At 37.5% G+C, this 19,275-nt stretch overlaps 2 protein-coding genes across 4 annotated transcripts in view; one reads left to right on the plus strand and one right to left on the minus strand.

Annotated features, from left to right (window-relative positions):
* Positions 1 to 423: 423 nt before the first annotated feature.
* Positions 424 to 7,909, minus strand: zdhhc12.L (zinc finger DHHC-type containing 12 L homeolog). 2 transcript variants are annotated; one of them, XM_018253013.2, is made up of 5 exons: positions 7,634 to 7,909; positions 4,533 to 4,669; positions 4,356 to 4,445; positions 2,951 to 3,117; positions 424 to 1,355 (listed from the first exon to the last, which is right to left on the minus strand). In XM_018253013.2, the coding sequence occupies exons 1-5, from the start codon at positions 7,728 to 7,730 to the stop codon at positions 1,040 to 1,042; spliced, it is 807 nt and encodes a 268-aa protein (XP_018108502.1). In that variant the 5' UTR covers positions 7,731 to 7,909; the 3' UTR covers positions 424 to 1,039. The 2 variants fall into 2 exon arrangements, with proteins under 2 accessions (XP_018108502.1, XP_018108503.1); XM_018253014.2 differs by lacking the exon at positions 7,634 to 7,909 and adding an exon at positions 6,847 to 6,976.
* A 201-nt stretch (positions 7,910 to 8,110) lies between these two features.
* lrrc49.L (leucine rich repeat containing 49 L homeolog) overlaps positions 8,111 to 19,275 on the plus strand; it is a 54,775-nt gene continuing 43,610 nt past the window's right edge. The window contains exons 1-6 of one of the 2 annotated variants that reach the window (XM_018253011.2): positions 8,111 to 8,312; positions 11,589 to 11,651; positions 14,643 to 14,724; positions 15,145 to 15,369; positions 16,895 to 17,003; positions 18,975 to 19,178. In XM_018253011.2, the coding sequence (XP_018108500.1) occupies positions 8,271 to 8,312; positions 11,589 to 11,651; positions 14,643 to 14,724; positions 15,145 to 15,369; positions 16,895 to 17,003; positions 18,975 to 19,178 (725 nt within the window). In that variant the 5' untranslated portion in view covers positions 8,111 to 8,270. The remainder of the gene's footprint in view (positions 8,313 to 11,588; positions 11,652 to 14,642; positions 14,725 to 15,144; positions 15,370 to 16,894; positions 17,004 to 18,974; positions 19,179 to 19,275) is intronic. The other variant, XM_018253012.2, reaches the window with a different exon arrangement.

The following is a 19,275-nucleotide window of genomic DNA, read 5'->3' on the forward strand; positions in this document are numbered from 1 at the left end:
GTTGCTGGGGTCCAAATTACCCTAGCGACCTTGCAATGATTTGAATAAGAGACTGGACTTTGAATAAGAGAGGACCTGCATAGAAAGATGAGTAATACAATGTAGCAATAACAAATTTGTAGCCTTACAGAGCATTTGTTTTTATATGGAGTCAGTGACCCCCATTTGAAAGCTATTTATATATATCATATATCTATTTCATATTTAAAATTAGAGGTGTGCCACCCCTTTCCTCAGTCATGTTCTAGTGCACCATGTTTTGAAGAGACATTTGAACGTTCACTAAGGTTAACTAGAAAATAATTTTTAGTCCAGAGTGCTTGACTGGCTGAACACCCACATGCAAGGAGTTGTCATCTGTTTTAGTTTAAAATTGACCTTTCTTAATCTCAGATTACCTTGTATTAAAAAATACAATTTTCCTTGTGTGAGTGCATATATTCATTGTTATTTATTAACAAACATATGACTGCTCCAGGATTCATCATGGTATCAAAAGAATTGTGTTACAAATTTAGATATAAAAATAAATTAGCATTTGAAAAATATATTTACATTTGGTATTAATACCCGGGAGCCACATTCAAAGGTAAAAAGAGTTGGTGGTGCAACACAAGCATGAAAAAGTCCCTGGCAATGCCAAATCAGGGCTTTAACTGGCTATTTGGTATGTGGACTGGCAACCTACAGCGGGCTCTGTTTGGCACTACACCTAGCTTGTATGTAATTAAAACTTGCATCTATTCCTGGAATTCAAAAATAAGCAACTGCTTTGAGGCCACTGGGAGCAACATCCAAGGGGTTGGTGGGCAACATGTTACAAACGAGCCACTAGTTGGGGATCTGTTCTATCGCATAGGCTTATGAAGCTGGGAGTTTCAATCAAAATACAGCTAGAAGGCTCTAGTCTTAAAAATGCATTCCTGTAAGCAAAGTGCTGCAGTACAAATTTACATGCCGTTTGACTTTTGAGAAAATAAAATGTATGGATAGCAGCTTGCCTTCCAATTGTGTGTGTGTAGAAGTCAAAATCAGGATGTCACACTGTATTGTATGTGCCTCGAAAATAAACTCGCTCCCAGGCCACACTATTGCATGTGCAAAAGAAGCCCCATAGGTTACGGCATATTCCTTTATCAAAAGGACTGGTATCCGAGTCATAGTGCTTCAGGTAGGAGATCCGATGGTGTGACATGAACTCCCAGGTAGTGACGTTGCAGGAGATGAGGTAACAATGGCAGCCAAGTAATAGTGCTATCACAATAGTGAAAATGCCAGTCAAGATGAAGGCCAACAGTAGAAAGACGTTAACTTTAAGCCACTCAGTCCATGAAGCTTCAAACTGAAAGCCAGACCTGCAGAATGATGATTAGAGAAACATGTTAGTGAAATCAATATTCACAACATTTTATTTCAATAACTTTCCTTACAGGTCTTACTTTCTGCAGTGTGTGTGTGGGTTTTAATAATGACATTTTCACCCCCTTAGTCGCACGGTACAAGTCAGTTGTGGCTATTGACACTGGTTGGTGGAAATTCCAGGGTGCCCTCCTGCTCAAAATTCATCAAAGCAGGGTGGTTGTGTGCGTTTCACAATTGCAGTTTTGTAAATGAGCCATATCGTTTCTTAAGTAGGATGTTGAAATTGCAAAAGAAATTTGGTATCCCTAACCTGATAAAAATTAGCCGACACATTTCCATGATTTACTGAACCAAGTAGCACTGGAGAGAGATACAAGTAGGCTCCCTGACACTGCTGCCTTGTGCCAATGGCAATTCCATCTTCTGCAAGATATTTAAACAGGTACAAGGTACATAGTTCAGCTAGCACCTTCAAAAAGAATAGGTTCAAATGTGATCTTCTGTACCACTGGTAACTGAGCCTAACCATCATAAAACTTCTAATTTATTGCCAAAGTGAATGTGATCCTGCTATCCTTTCACTGCTCTGTCTTTATTTTAAAGCAGAGTCTGTGATTTGGCTAGGCCTGTACCTCAGGGCAACTCATCTGTAACTAAGCATCCATTCCCTTCAGCTGGGTTGAGTATCGATTGCTAATACAGCAAACCCTCTTGCAGACTGCATTCTGGCAAGCAGCTGGGACACGTATGAATTCTTGACATCAGCTGTTATAGTCAATTTATAGGACTGCAAAACAACCCCAATATATAAGCCCTATTTTTATACTGAGATGTCCGTTAACCTTTCAGGAGGTAAGGACAAGGTGTGCCAGTACTGCACTTCGCAATCAATTTATTTTGGTGCAGAAAGCACATAAGCACTGGATGCAAATACTTGTTAAATGATCAGTAAAGAGTGAAATTATTCACCCTGTAAAGGCATTATTCAGTATAAAAATAAAAATGTAGTAAATAGATAGGCTGTGCAAAATAAAAAATGTTTCTAATATAGTTAGCAAAAAATGTAATGTATAAAGGCTGGATAGACTTGATGCCTAACATAATAGCCAGAACACTACTTCCTGCTTTGCAGCTCTCTTGGTTTCCCCTGATTGATTACCAGGCAGTAACCAATCAGTGACTTGAGGGGGGGGCACATGGGTTATAACTGTTTGCTTTTGAATCTGACCTGCATGCTAAGCATCAATTGCAAATTCACTGAACAGTTATATCCTATGTGTCCCCCTTAAAGTCACTGACTAACTCAGAGTTAGAGTTGTAAAGCAGGAAGCTGTGTTCTTTTCTGTTATGTTAAACATACACTCATTACAGATGACATTTTTGGCTAACTAACTATATTAGAAACATTTTTTATTTTGCAGATCCTATCTATTAACTCAGTTTTTATACTGAACTGAACCTTTAAAGTTTTTGCACTTGTGTCCAGGGTATTAATAAATGCCACTTATAATTATCAAATGTAAATAATATTTTTAAATTCTTGTGTAGCTAGCCCTTTAAAGAAAGAGAAGAGCATGACTTTTCTTACCATGCTAAGCGAAGGGCCCAGAATAGCACTACAAATTGGACACTTAGGTAAAGCATGAAGAGAGGATGGTTTCTTTCTCCAACACAGTTCTCAATCCAAGGACAATGATGGTCAAATCTTCGCACACAATGACGGCAGGTTTTGCAATGCCGCGCTCTCATTGGCTGCTATATAATGATGCAGACGAAGTATAAGTCTAATTCAACATCTTTAAATATATTCATTCCTACCATTTCCAGGAAAATAGAAAACTCATGATTTGCTTATATAAAAAGCAACTGTTCTAAGAAACATTAATATTTGCAAACATTTTTAAAACGCTAATTATCATAAGTTCCAGCAGGATCAGAGCAATGCTTACTAAACCTAACGCTAAAACTATATATCTCACTCTCTCTCTCTCTCTCACTCTCTCTCTCTCTCTCTCTCTCTCTCTCTCTCTCTCTCTCTCTCTCTATATATAGTGTATGATAAATATTGTGCTTCCTCAAATGTGAAATTATTATTTATTAGAAATATGTAAGAAGAAAAAAACTATAACCATAGCCATAACTGACTGTGCTAGAAAATACCTACTGTTTTTATTGTAAGATAGACAGAATAGTGTTTTCTACAAGCTCTATCTAGAAGAAGCAGCTACTGGATGTAGAGCAAGGTGTTCACTTGGGCCTCATTCACTGGGTCACAATACAGCCCACAAAGTCAGAAATCTCACAAAAGCTTAAGAAGGTGGTGCCAGGGGTTCTTTTAGAGCAGGGAGGGAGCTTAGTTGCCCAGCTACAAATCTCCTCCTCTTCAGGGCGACTAATCTCCCTGAATCTGAGCACATGTCTCTGCCCCTGGCACCACCTTATTAAGCTTTTGTGAGATTTCTGAGCCTGTAGAAAATACTATTCTGTCTATCTTAGAATAAAAACAGTAGGTATTTTCTAGCACAGTCAGTAGAGTCACAAAGAGGAGTGTGAAGAGGAGTGTGAGGTCGGCCGGAACCCGTCCAACCTGCGGGTATTGGGCCGGACCACACATCACTAGTGGGGGTCACGGCTCTGTTCTAAATTGATACATTTGTTATCTTTGGCCTTGTGCAGCTGTTATAATTGATACAATACTTGATAATAATCCAGAGAAGCTGCTAAAAAATGTATCAACTAATATAGCAAATTGTAACAGCTCAGAATCTGCACCCGGAATACACCAGAGACAGGAATATTAAACTTTAAACTCCAATCTTGGAAACAGTAAAATGGTAAAAAAAATCAACAAAGTATTTTGTAAGAACCTCTTTAACATAACAAATACAATTACAGTGAAGTTCTGAAGGAGGGGATTGGAATCAACCTATGGTTATAGGATAATTGCATTAAACTGAAATAACATTTATACAATGGGACTTGTAAATACGTACCTGCAAGAAACAATATCCACAACGCCTCAAACGCACACCAGTGGGTGCCTCTGGGTTCATCATCCCCAGCTCTACATGTGTGGGTAAGGACTTAAAGAAGACAAAAAAATATTAAATCAGAGAGTATAATGTTATGTTCTTTTGTCATTCAAATAAGCACCAGGGGCTGTGTGTTACCTTTAAATTATAGTCCGAGAGGACATAGCCTGGGTCCATAAGTGACACTATGAAGTATAGCAGAACAGAGCAGAGAACCAATAGCCCAAATAACAAAGGTTGTAGCAGCTTCCATTGATTCTCTTGGTGGTACAGATCTGAATGGCATATGAAGAAAAAAAAGTGAATCACCCTAGTTACAGATTACAGACACAGAAGGTTATTATTGGGGAAATATAAGATTGCATTCCGTTACTGAAATATGGTATTGCACATTTAACATGTTATACCTCATAATTGTCACCATGACAGCAATTGTTTGCTTCTAACCAGTGCAAATAATAACTGTAATGTCACATTATTAAATATTATTTTAAATGCTAGATCTGTCAACATAAAGGGACCCTGCACATGAATTGCAGTCAGTAGTCTGGCGTTGCCCCTTACTGCCACATAACTGACCAATGTGTTTGTGAATTCATTCAATTCTCTGTCTTCAGATGAGGTTAAAGGCCAAGTGAAACCCAAAATAAAAATTTGCCTAAGAAAAGAAAACATAACTCTAAGCAACTTTCCAATGTATGTGTATTTAAAAATGTTCAGTGCTTTTAATGTTATTAGTAAAAACAATTGCATTTTCCCAACTCCTGGTTGTTGCTTTTAAAACAATGTTGCAAAAGTCTCAGACAAAAGGTCTGTTAATCAATTGGCTTGTGTTACATTGTTTCAACAGTCTGAGCCACCAGGGCAGAGAAAAGAATGGGACAGACAAACACTGCTTTTATTGCATAACATATAAAATATAACTTAAAACCATAGAACATTTGTAATGAATGTATATTGTAAAGTTGCTTAGAATTATGTCTTCTTTTATTCGGCAACAAAATTATTTTTGGGATGACATGCCCTTTAAGCTTTGCAAGACTGAGGCTTGGGGTAAGGACATCAACTGAGCAGAATTAAATTAATCTGCTAGTGTAACGTAACTAGGGATGCACCGAATCCAGAAAGATTTGGCCTTTTTCAGCAGGATTCTGATTTGGCCAGTGTGTCTGGCAGAACCAAATCTGAAAAATTACGTGACTTTTCATCAAACACGGAATTCATAAATGTCTTAACCGTGTGCTGTGCACACAGTTCTCTTCCCCCCTTTTCCTCCTAATTTATATATGCAAATTAGGGTTTGGATTCGGTTCTGTATTCGGCGGAATCTTTCACAAAGGATTCGGGATTTGGCCGAATCCTAAAATAGTGGATTGAGTGCATCCCTAAATGTATCTTATGTTTCCAACAAAAGCCCAAACAGCCTCCCACAGGCCCAAAAAAAAGTGGCTGTCTATGGTATATTACAGCAGCCTCTTTACAGATTGACAAATTGTCAATCGATTTATGTAATGTGTAAAGTACAATACACAGTTTCAGTATGCCTAAGTAGACACAATAAGGCATAAGATGAATTTAGATTAATTCATTTTAACATATGCTAGGTATGGGCCACTGAAGGGACAATTTAGAACAAGCATTATGGGTAGAATGTAATGCAAAATGTATGTGTTTGTATGCTTAAAGGGGAACTATCGCGAAAATGAAAATTTTTATATTAGCTTCAGCATACTGAAATAAGAAACTTTCTTAATACAATCAATTAAAAACTCTGTACCATTTCTGAAATAATCAAGTTTATGATCACTATACCTCTCTCAGCATCTGTTTCTCTTCATTCTGCCTTAATTCAGGAGTTGGGTGTCAGATAAATGATCCAATATATCTTATAGGCGGCTCATTTTGCCTAGAAGATGTATTAGAGCTCACTCTATTAAAATCTCCAGAAATCATGTCTCTCTACATGCAGAATTTGTGCAAAAGGCAGTTATTTTGTTTGATTTTATTTGTACTGGAATCAATTATTTGAATGAGCTATAATTCATCTGCTAGAAAAGGAAGCCCCCCCTATAAGATATATTGGATAATCAATGACTATCTGACAATCAGAGACTTGAGGGGGGCACATGGGCCATAACTGTTGCTTTTGAATCTGAGCTGAATGCTAAGGATCAATTGCAAATTTACTGAACAGTTATGTCCCATGTGGTCCCCTTATAGTCGCTGACTAACTCAGAGTTAGAGAGCTGAAAAGCAGGAAATTGTGTTCTGCTATGTTAAACATCCAGTCCCTCCAGCCTTTATACATTATATTTTTGCCTAACTAACAATATTAGAAACATTTTTTTCTTTTACACAGCCTATCGATTTACCCAGTTTTTATTTTTACACTGAACTTTGCCTTTAAAGCTTGGTGAAATCTCAATTTAGTTGTCTGATGGATGGTTCTTACTTTTGACCATGTAGCAGAATTTAATTCTCCTATGTCAATCAACTAGCTTCCGCTGCATTATTTCAGGAGTCGATCAGAAGTAGGGTTGCCACCTGGCCGGTAGAAATGATGCTCGTTGCCAATATTATTAAAGGGAAACTGTCACCCAGACACAAAAAGCTGTATAATAAAAGTCACCTTTTCAAATTAAACATGAAATCCAATTTCTATTTCTTATTAAAGCATTCATAGCTGCTGTAAGCTTATTTAAACATCTCAGTCAATCAAATATTGTCTGCCCCCTCCTCTAGAGGTTGGGCAGACTATTACTTTCACTTTCCATTCAGTACTTCCTAGATGTCACTGGTCTCCACATATTCCCCTTTTCTCTTCACCATTTAATTGTGTAGCCAGTACATGGAGATGGACATCATGTCCCCCATTCTGGTGCACAAACAAGATTCTGAGATGATACAAGGCTTGCCTTAATAACAGTGTGCACAAAATGGCTCCTGCCTGTTTGCTATAATTATGAATTCCCAGACTGAAAGAAACAAGATTCAAATAATTTATATAATGTAATTAAAGTTCATTTTGCTTGACTAATGTGATAAAAATATGATTATGAATACTTTTTTTGGGTGACGGGTCCCCTTTAATAGGAATAAACAGCAAGAATATAGGAAGGCCGGTATATTTTTTCAGAAAAGGTGGCAACCCTAAATTCAGTAGCAATATACATGTAAATACACAGCATAGCCGGGTAACTAGTATAGCTATAGTTCATTGTTGAGGGCCTACTTCTCACCAGTGTCATGAAGGAAAAGCACCAAGGTGACTCCCCAGGTCAGCAGAGTGTGTACTGTCCTCACTAAGATCCCTGCACTGAATACATTGCGGAACATGACGTCGCACTGGCCGTAACCATCAGCCCTTCTCTATCAATCTATCAGCCGAGAACGCAAATTACATCGTGGAACGCGGAAGTTCAGCCGCTTCACACTGGATTCGCAAAACATTTAAATGCGTTCCAAACCTCGAAGCGGCAAGTACTAAGTACTTTCTTTCCAAAACAGAAACTAGACAGCCTGGAATGGATTTCCGGATATAAACCCCGCACTTCAGGTTTTACTTTTCCGGACGTGACGTCGCCCACCAGCGTGCGGTTACCATGGAGACCGGTCTAGCATTAGGAAACGGGGCGCGCTTGAGAAGGCTGAGAAGAAGTAGCAAGGGGAGTTGCTATAGAAACTGTGTGCTGATTGCTGAGCCGTGTCAGACAGACACCATCTTAACGTTGTGCATTATGGAGAGGCAGGGGTTACAAATGTAACAGCCAGCAGGGGGTAGAGACAGACTGCCAACCAGCGGGCACTGACTTTTATCATTCCAGGCTCTCTTGTCTCATTCTCTACTTCCATTGCCCTGTAACTCGAGTATCAAACATGCTGCCCGGCAAATATCGCGGAAGACTGGTCCCTAATGCTGTGAGTAGGCTCCCTTTCATTGTGGTGTTGTCTCTCACACACTTCCCGTCGTAACCACACAGCATGTCCGTTTCTGGGTGTCTTGTCTGGTTATCCCTATACTGTAACTCTCTCCATTCCCAGCCTGTTTCCTGTCAGTTCTCCATTCCCAGCCTGTTTCTGTAACAGTATAACATTTTATGTGCAAACTAGTGTCTGCCCATATTTTCCAGCCCACAGTGCATTTCTCAAAGGACACAATAAATGTGAAGTACTGGTCCAATTTGCAGCCTGTTTCCTGTCACTTCAACATTCCCAGCCTGTTTCCTTTAAGATCTCCATTCCCAGCCTGTTTCCTGTCAGATCTCCATTCCCAGCCCACTGCCTTTCAGTTCTCCATTCCCAGCCTGTTTCCTGTCACTTCTCCATTCCCAGCCCGCTGAATTTCAGTTCTCCATTCCCAGCCTGTTTCCTGTCACTTCTCCATTCCCAGCCTGTTTCCTGTCCGCTCTCCATTCCCAGCCTGTTTCCTGTCAGATCTCCATGCCCAGCCCGCTGCCTTTCAGTTCTCCATTTCCAGCCTGTTTCCTGTCAGTTCTCCATTCCCATTCTGCTGCCTGTCAGTTCTCCATTCCCATTCTGCTGCCTGTCAGTTCTCAATTGTCCGCCTGCTGCCTGTCAGTTCTCCATTCCCAGCCTGTTTCCTGTCAGTTCTCCATTCCCAGCCTGTTTCCTGTCAGTTCTCCATTCCCAGCCTGTTTCCTGTCAGTTCTCCATTCCCAGCCTGTTTCCTGTCAGTTCTCCATTCCCAGCCTGTTTCCTGTCAGTTCTCCATTCCCAGCCTGTTGCCTGTCAGTTCTCCATTCCCAGCCTGTTGCCTGTCAGTTCTCCATTTCCAGCCTGTTGCCTGTCAGTTCTCCATTTCCAGCCTGTTGCCTGTCAGATCTCCATTCCCAGCCTGTTGCCTGTCAGTTCTCCATTCCCAGCCTGTTGCCTGTCAGTCCCCATTCCCAGCCTGTTGCCTGTCAGTTCTCCATTCCCAGCATGTTTCTTGTCAGTTCTCCATTCCCATTCTGCTGCCTGTCAGTTCCCAATTCTCAGCCTGCTGCCTGTAAGTTCTCAATTCTCAGCCTGCTGCCTGTAAGTTCTCCATTCCCAGCTAGTTGCCTATCAGTTCTCCATTCACAACCTGCTGCCTGTCAGTTCTCCATTCCCAGCCTGCTGCCTGTCAGTTCTCCATTCCCAGCTGTTGCCTATCAGTTCTCCATTCCCAGCATGCTGCCTTTCAGTTCAGAGGGTTAGAGAGGCACATACGGCTTGGAAGCAGCAGACCTTGTGCTTTATACAGTGGTAGTGTAAAGTTGTGTTTATGCATCCTGCTTTTAGAATAGTGTCAAACTGCTCCATTAGAGAACTTATTAATAAAATGGGAACATCGATATGTTTGTGTATAGAAATTCCCCAAAAAAACAATACAGTTGAAAGTGCAACCGTATATCCTTATTCAGACTTAAACAAAAATATACCCCCCCTTTTTTGACATGAGCTCATCCAGTTGGGCTTATCTAGAAAACATAATCACTATCTGAACTTCCAGATATAAATATAATATAGGTATATGTTTTACTCAAACATACCTGAATCCACAGATTCAGGTATGTTTGAAAGGCACCATGATACTCATATGAGTAATGTTCCAAGATCCCTTATGGTAAGAGTGTAAAGAAACCCCTCCTTCAAGCCCAACTGAATGAGCTCATTCAAAAAGTCTATGAAAATAGGAATATTTACAAATTGAGTTTTCTGCTTTGCTAATACGTGTGCTGAATGATATCATTTGTAGCTATCTTAAAGTTGTTATACAACAAAGGTGGTCCACACTCCAAATGTCCATATTTATTTACATCCAAACACAATTTTTGTCAAACTTTCACACCTGGTGTAATTATTTTTTGTCAGGATTCCTGCTTTAGACTTACATTTTTATTTTTCTAAAGGGCAAATATTTGTCTTTTGAATCCTTGATTCTTGTTTGTTTATGTAAACCTAACCTGTATTTATCTATGGATTAAAACAAGAATGTTTTTCAACTTGTGGCTTTGCTTGTTTGAATTTGGATAAGATACAACAGAATGTAATAGGCTTTCCAAAAACCATCTTCTCATTTTTTTGTGCAAAAAACACTGGGTGCCTGCATGCAATGGCCCCGCATATCCTGGTTCTTACAGGCAGTGTTATTTCATTTTACCACATATTTTTCATTTGGAGACAGAAAAAAAAAAACTTTTGAGGGACATCTTCTGATCTGGGAAGAGGTCAATGACTACTTTTTTCTCCAGATTGTAGCTTTCCAAAGGATATAGTATATCTAAATGCAGTAAGATATGTACCTAGGGTGTTTTCAAAGGTCTTATGTAGCCTAGTACTCTCTTAGACTTTTGTTGTTTTTTAATAAACACTGTTGCAGCTGAAATCACTTGAATTGTAGTAATGAAGCCCAGGTAGCTTAGAAAGGTGTTACTGTATAATGTTATGGAAATGTTATTCTCAACATAACCCTAACATAAGCAGCATTAATATTCTGCCAGAACATTTGGTAACTGAATTATAAAGTCAGCATTTTATAATTTTGTTTATTAAAATTACATTATCACTTCAGCATTGAATTTTTAACTAATGCTGAATGCCATCCCTGAGACCCAATATATTTGGGATTATTGTATTTATTGTATTTTCTGAGCTACAGCAGCCTGAAAAGTTTGTCCATGCCCCCTAATGGGTCAGTCTGTAGCTGTACTTACTTGACTTGCATTTTTAGTAAAAGTATACTAGGTGTTGAAAGAGTAATATACACATTATACAATTACATAATACCAGTCTGGTAGAAAAATCTGATTGGCTATTTGAAATCCTTCAGATTGTGATCGTTGGCTGTTTAGGCGTTGGTTTTTCAAATTTCATGATTGTGTGTTACTGTAATTCCTGTCAATTGCAGAATGTTTTTTTCCTATAGAAAACCATGAAACATAAAAATCTAGTCACTAGATGCAGTTTTTTTTATAAATAATGGGAAAAATATACAATTGCAGAAAAATCTAGATTATTATATTATTACCAATGCCAATTTTTGATATGAGGAGTATGGAGTAGGAGGCTGAGATACTAACGCCAAAACCACACTACTGGTAGTCCTAGAACACTCATATATAAGTATAGATTGAAATCTTTTTAAAATAGATGCAATTTTAAAACAGGTATTAATTATATACTTTAGTCAGTTCATGTTCCTTGTTGCAGGTTAATGAATGTGGACTTCATCTCGTCCTGCAAACAAATCCTGTAACTTACAAAAACAAACCGGTAATTACAACTAAAGGATATATCATTTAAGTACTTACAGCAATAGCATATTAACAATTATTACATTTATTACATAAGGGATTACTAATCTATATATTGTGAAAGGATGTAAAATGGAGTGTACATATATTTATCCTTATAGAGGTATGGATCTCTTATCTGGAATCCCAATGTCCGTAAAGCCTGAATTAGTAAGGCCGTAGCTTCCACAGAGTCCATTTTAAATGGGTTGTTCACCTTCCAAACACTTTTTTTTCAGTTAAATTGTTTTCAGATTGTTTCCCAGAAATAAAGACTTTTTTCAATTATTTTCCAGTTTTTATTTTTTAACCATTTTTTCAAAATTGAAGTTTAAAGTTTAATGTTCCTGTCTGTGGTGTTTGAGTCTGGCAGCTCAGTAATTCAGGTGCAGACTCTAAACTGTTACAGTTTGGCAATATTTATTTGATACATTTTTAGCAGCATCTCGGGACTATTAGCAACTATTGTATCAATTCTAACAGCTGCCTGTAACGAAACCCAGGGATTCTGCTCAGCAGGGACAAAGATAAGAAATGTATCAGCTAAATGTATCTATCAATTTAGAACAGTTTACAGGTTCAGCAACCCCCACAAGGTGCTTTAGAAGGTGAAAAATGACACTTTACACTTCAATATTGGAAAAATGGTCACACATAGAAAATAGAAAGTAATTGTAAAAAGTATTTATTTCTGGTGAACTATCTGAAACCAACTGAACTGAAAAAAGTGTTGGAAGGTGAACAACCCCTTTAAGGAAATAATTCTAATTTTTAAAAGTATCTCCTTTTTCTCTGTTTTAGTAAAACATCAGCTTTTACATGATTTAAGTTGCATAAATACATAATTGTGGCAAAACAATCCTATTAGGTATATTACATGTTTAATTTTTTTTATAGTAGTTTTAGGGTATGGGGTAGAAATTACGAACCAACCCCCTTATCTGAAAAACCTCCGGTCCCAAGGATTCCAGAGAAAGCATCCCGTACTTGTATTATAAGACCATGACTTAGTTGATACAGAACCGTGGTTATATTATAACCTATTCTTCTCACAGAATGTATAATCAGGAATTGTGTTAAACAGGCCTACTTTTATTGATAGTAAGAGTTGGCCTCATATTCATTTTCCATATAGTTCTTATTTATTGGAATAATTCCCATGGAAACTTACACCCCAGACAGCCCAATTAAGAAAGATGTTTTTTTTGAGTGTGCTGTTGAGAGACCTCAATCAATTTGATTAGTGACATTGCAGTTAGGGTTACATGTCTCTGTAAGATTTACCAAGACCAGCAACTTAAAGAGTACCTGCTTACCATAAGGGCAAGGAGCGTGTGTGGACACAGGTACATTTTATGTATGACGTTGCACATCCATTTTAGCAGGCCACATAAGGGTTGTATTCTTAACTGAGCCCTTATATTGGACCATCACCAGATTTGCAAAAGTGAGAAGCACTGGAGTAAACTACCTCCGAGTGCTCTTACTAGGTAGATAGACTGGAATTCTGATAAATAATAGCTGACTGATTAAGAAACAGTTCAGTGTAAAGATAAAAACTGGGTAAATAGATAGGCTGTGCAAAATAGTTAGATAGTCAGCGACTTGAAGGGTGGCCACATGGGACATAACTGATCAGTGAGTTTGCAATTGATCCTTAGCATTCAGCTCAGATTCAAAAGCAAACAGATGTCCTATGAGGCCCCCCTCAAGTATCTTATTGATTACTGACTGCTAACCAATCAGTAGAAACCAGAGAGCTGAAAAGCAAGAAGTAGTGTTCTGACTATTATGTTAGACATCCAGTCACTGCAGAATATCAAATGAAAAAGGTTGGCACAAACTGGATCACTCTCCACGATGTAGTTAAAAATGTATTTATTTAGAACAACAACATCCCAAATGCCTTACGCGTTTCGTGCCTTTTGGGCACTTAATCATAGACTATGATTAAGTGCCCAAAAGTGCCTTCCTGAGCTGAAGGCTTAAGGTGTGAGCACCTGGATCCCCCAATGCATTGGGTAAGTTAAACCCTCAAAAAATTTACAATTTGGAGCTTGAAGCACTATACAAATTATTTATGTATGTAATCCAGTCACTGCAGTCTTTATAGATTTTTGGCTTACTAACTATATTATAATAATTTTTTATTTTGTACATCTATTTAGACAGTTTTTGTTTTTACACTGAAAAATTCCTTTAAAGGCTGCATAACTATTATTAAGTGGCCCTTGTGAGTTGTGCATCTGTAACAGTATAACATTTTATGTACAAACTAGTGTCTGCCCATATTTTCCACCCCACAGTGCATTTCTCAAAGGACACAATAAATGTGAAGTGTAAATTAATTTATTTGTTTCTGGAAATACTTGTCCAATTTGCAGCCTGTTAATGACTATATACGTGCAGAAAATCAGGCTCAGATGTGCTTGAAGATTCTAATTTTATATTACAGGTTACCGGTGAAGATCAAACTATTTGTAGCTTGTATGCATACTGCCCAGATATTGTTTTACCTGTTTGATATACCATTTATGTTGACAGAGAAACTGCACAGTTCAGCTCACATGAAAGATTCAAGATTGGCAGTGTCTTTATTAATGAAGCGAGTGTAGTGTATGAACTGTTCACAATTATAGATCCCATTACTGAATTCACACATAATAGGGGTTATGTAATAAGTGCAAATTTGCACCAGCTCTAATAACTTATAGTAACCAGTAATCAGATGTTTGCTTTCAAATAGGTGACCAACCTAAATGCAACCTGCTGATTGGTTGTTATGGGCTACTATAACTTATTCCCTGGTGCATTTTTATTGCCCCCATTTATTTATCAATGTAGAAGACACCACAAGTTGGGAAGAAGTGGGGTCTTTCTATTTCATGTTTAACCCTAAAGTATTTTTTTGTTTAATAACGAGTTATATAGCTTTTGTTGTTTTTGTACTTTGTATGTTCTTGTTTTTCAGTTTGAATTTAGACTAAGTAAAGAAGCCTCTCTTGGCAACAGGATTAACCTTCAAGATGTAGAAAAGAACAGCAGTAAGAATGGTATTGGACCTTGCTTAATTTTCTGAAACTAAATGCTTAAAGTTTTGTAACAAATTACTCTAGAAAGATATGACAGATATCTGCCTCCCATTTGTAACTTCTGTTCTGCAGTAGCACAAGCACAGTACAAATAGCATTGATGGAAAATACTTATTAACCTACTTTATTTAATGTAAAATTAAATGTAATACTAATATATTGGTTGGGTACCCTCTCATCTAGAATATTGCTACTATTAATATACATATACGAAATGTAATATGAAGTAATACAGACTAATTATATTTTGTTTTCTGAAAAGATATTTTTAGATAATTTATAGTTTGTTTTTATATTGCACTTGGCAAAATATACAGATGGGTAGTAAATCTGCCTCATATTCTCTTACTGTGAATTGATTTTTTTGTATCCTTTAATCAGATGGAAGGCACTCAAGCCCTATGGTTGGAAACAAACCAACTTACATCCCTTTAGCAACTAATGTGACTGAGGTGTTTGGCTCTGCTCCGAAACATGGAAGAGAGTCCCTTTCACTGGGAGCCTTTACTGAACTTCCAATTCACTTATCAACAAAACCCAGGTCAAGAGCAGGGTATCACAGTGCAAACCCAAAGAACAACTGTGAAGATACACATCCATCGAAAGGTATGTGAAATATAATATATATTGTTTGAGTAGATATTAACTATGAATATTTTTGTCTATACATTATCATTTTACATGATTGGTATTTGGATAAATGCCTTATGTTGCACTGGCCTTGTTTTCTAAAACATAAACTTTCTTATTACACCTCCCTCTGACTACATAGTTTGTTTCAGAATTTGTTTGCATAGGGAAATGTAGTCTGTGATTATATAGTCTGTTTGATAATTCAGCTTTCTCTTTTTGAAAGAGTCTTACATTTTTATGAGCGGAAGCAGGAAGACCATTAGATTTATTTCAATGCAAATGTTTCAGTGAGACACAATAGGGCTCAATTACAAGCACTCGTCACTGTTGTGGTGGTGCAAAGTATACCACAATAATTGTGCATGCCATTCATTAGATACTTGCATCTTCCACATGGCTTGGCGATGCTGTTTCCATCCTGCCTCCTCTTGCGAATTGCACAGTGCAACTATGAAGCAGGGGAATTCTGGAACTATGCAAAATTGAAGAGGTAGAAACAGACCAGGAATCAGCAGTACTTAGTCTGTAATCACCCTTTATTGGTTCATACCGCGTCCCCAATCATTTGACTCCGAAAACTTGCTGGCAGGTGTCATATTGATGCAGAGCTACGGAAATGTCCAAACACCAAACATTTTCGGTGCAATTGCATCTGATTCACTAAAAAGTGAATGTGCGAGTTTAAAGGAGAAGGAAACCCCCTGGGCGCAAAAATCCCTCCCCCCTCCCTCCTCCCCCCTGGCCTACCTGTCCCGCTGGGCAAATGCCCCTAACTTGTTACTCACCCCTCTGCGCAGGTCCAGTCCACGGAGTTCACAGGCGCCATCTTCTCCCAAACGGTCTTCTTCCTGCTTTGACCGGAGTTATTGGCGCATGCGCAGTAGGAGCATTTTACCGGTATGGATCTACTGCGCATGCGCCAAAAGTCACGAAGTTAAATCGGAAAACGTTGTGACTTTTGGTGCATGCGCAGTAGATCCGTACCGGTGAAATGCTCCTACTGCGCATGCGCCAATAACGCCGGTCAAAGCAGGAAGAAGACAGCTTGGGAGAAGATGGCGTCTGTGAACTCCGTGGACTGGACCTGCACAGAGGGGTGAGTAACAAGTTAGGGGCATTTGCCCGGGGGGGCAGGTAGGCCAGGGGGGAGGAGGGAGGGGGGGGCAACACGGGAGGGTTTTTGTGCCCAGGGAATTTCCTTCTCCTTTAAAAGCATCTGCCACAATCGCATCAGGCACACTGCACATTGCCACCTTGTGTTATTGTGTACCTTGTGTACCTTGTGCGTTCTTATGGAATTGTGGGTAAAAAATATGCCATCTTGCACACGAAATAACACTTTTTACACTGTGGTTGCGTTGCTAAAACACCTCTAATATTTCAATATATATATAGTTATGTTTGTTTTAAGTTTTTTGTGCCACCCTATGTATTTTTTGTGTTATTATGCTGGCACTTTATTTCACACATTAAATTAGTATATTGTTTTTTGTCATAGATAATTTGAATTTTTTAAGGCAGTTGTCAAGATTGGAACCAGGAATAGCTGTTGTGAGGCGAACTGCAGAAGAGAAAGCTGCCAGCCCAGATAAGCTCAGTTTAGAAAGGTAATCCTATAATGGTGACCATTAATAAACTGTGACTAAACTTGACGTTAGTAGTAGTCTACATTAGTAGATTATTTGCATTATTGCTGACTTTATTACAAAGTTCTTGCATACATTTAACTTTTTAAAAAGCTTTTTACTTGGAACACATTTGTTGTAATGACAACATAAACACGTTTAGTATCTAGCATTCATGGTATGGTGTTACTATATTATTAAACTAGTAGTTTAGCTTTTTAGATTTCACAATCACAAACTGCCAGGCTTTGATTCTGCTTCCAACAGATGGATTGGAGACTGTGGGCTTAAATGTTGCCTGGTGATTGGTAGGCATGCATTACTAGACCCAATGCAAACATTACAACTCTAATTACATTAACCTGTGTATTTTAATCCAAAACAACCTTAATTAAGATCTTTAATGGAAAGAGAAGTCACAGTTCTTTTGTGGCTTTTTATTCAGCACCATGGACAGGGCACATGTTTGTTAGGGGCAGCACACATTACAGTTTACCAGGTTCACTGGCTACTTTTCTGCTTTTCTGAACCCACTTCCAGTTCTAAATGTATAGTTATTTATTATAATGTGTGTGTGCAGCTGATAATAATTTTTATGCTGTTCACTTTGGGGTGTGAGCAGCTGTAATCAGACCTGCAAAATTGTCTTGTTTTTCCAAGACTGTTTTTCCAAGACTCCCAGTAATGGATCTGTACTAGCAATTTACGTTATAACAAATTGGTTAATATAGGCTTGTATATGTAATGCTCTGTAGCTAATACAGTAATATTTACAAAATTTGTTATCTCATCCTCTGAAAAAACGATTGTCCTCTGTAGATGAATTATTTTTGGAACTTATGTTTTTATTGAGTTTTTCAAAACTTAAACTGAAATTGTTTTCTGCACTCATCTGGTATACTATCTCCTTTATGCGATTAACAGCTTCCCATAATAATAACGTTTCTGTTTTCCTCTAATTTAATGTGACAAGTCTAGCAGCTAAAATGTATAGGTTAAGAGTTCTGTGACATATACGACAAGGTTTGCCCACATAGGTATTGGTAATATCGTGAGAGTTTCTCCTAAATATGAGCTGTGTGCTCTTTCTGCCAATTAGGCCAAAAAGCCAAGTTTGGGGCATTGCCACATTATATGTGGAGGGATTCTCTCCTTTTTGCATTCTTTCTTGTGATATGTTTGGGTAGAATTTGGTTTTTTTTTCAGATTTTTGACTGTCATCATCCCTCGACGATCCTTTTGTAACAAGCTTGAGGCTCATAAACTGACAGAAATGCTATATGTGTGTAAAAAACTGCATGAATAGCTTTGACATTTTTAAATGTTTTGTTTAGCTAGAAAGAGTGAAAATCCATCACAGAATATCACTGAATTTGTTGGTGATATTCTGTATGAAGCTGCTAGTTTGTAAGAGATATTACAGAATAATTAAAAGACAAATTTCAATGCTTCCACACAGCAATATCAATAAAGTATGAAAATCTATGCCTGCTGTAAAATGAAAGCTCACCAATTCCCAGATGACTACTGGCTTTAGTGCTATACATTTAACCAACATTTAACAATTATAGTATATAATAATATATATATATATATATATATATATATATATATATATATATATATATATATATATATATATATATATATATTTTAAGCAACAGTTACAACATATAGAATATGAAACAGAATGAAAATGTATTTTTCATGTAATTTCATGTAAACATTTTTTATTGTAAGATTTTAAATAGGGTGTACTTCACATTAACATATGGCAATATATATATATATATATATATATATATATATATATATATATATATATATATATATATATATATATATATATATATATATATATATATATATATATATATATATATAAAACTTTTCTTTGAATTTGCTTTAAAAAAAAAAAAGATTATTTGTTTTTATGCTCTTTTTTTTTTTTAGTCAGAATTTAACAGCGTGTCCCATAATCGAAGATGAGGAACAACTGCGACTGCTTTATTTCCAGCATAATTTTATAACAAGAATACAGAAACTCTCAAATCTACAGCACCTTATTTTCCTTGATTTGTATGATAATCAAATACAGGAAATAAGTGGACTTTCATCTCTCAGAGCCCTGCGTGTCCTTATGCTGGGAAAAAACAGGTACTAATTATTATGTTGTCTTATTTACATACTTTTGGTCAGTGCCAGATTAATAATAAAAAACAGAGCCCGCACTCCATGTGCCCTCAGCCTTAGG

Source organism: Xenopus laevis, chromosome 3L (genome assembly GCF_017654675.1).
Source record: "Xenopus laevis strain J_2021 chromosome 3L, Xenopus_laevis_v10.1, whole genome shotgun sequence".
Lineage (NCBI taxonomy): Eukaryota > Metazoa > Chordata > Amphibia > Anura > Pipidae > Xenopus > Xenopus laevis.

What these genes read in the sequence shown, in the direction of transcription:
- zdhhc12.L (XM_018253013.2), bottom strand. Translation starts at nt 7,730, where the DNA reads ATGTTCCGCAATGTATTCAGTGCAGGGATCTTAGTGAGGACAGTACAC. An exon ending in GCTTTTCCTTCATGACACTG is followed by an intron (nt 4,670 to 7,633) that starts GTGAGAAGTAGG and finishes TATGCCATTCAG; the next exon opens with ATCTGTACCACCAAGAGAAT. An exon ending in TCTCGGACTATAATTTAAAG is followed by an intron (nt 4,446 to 4,532) that starts GTAACACACAGC and finishes GTCTTCTTTAAG; the next exon opens with TCCTTACCCACACATGTAGA.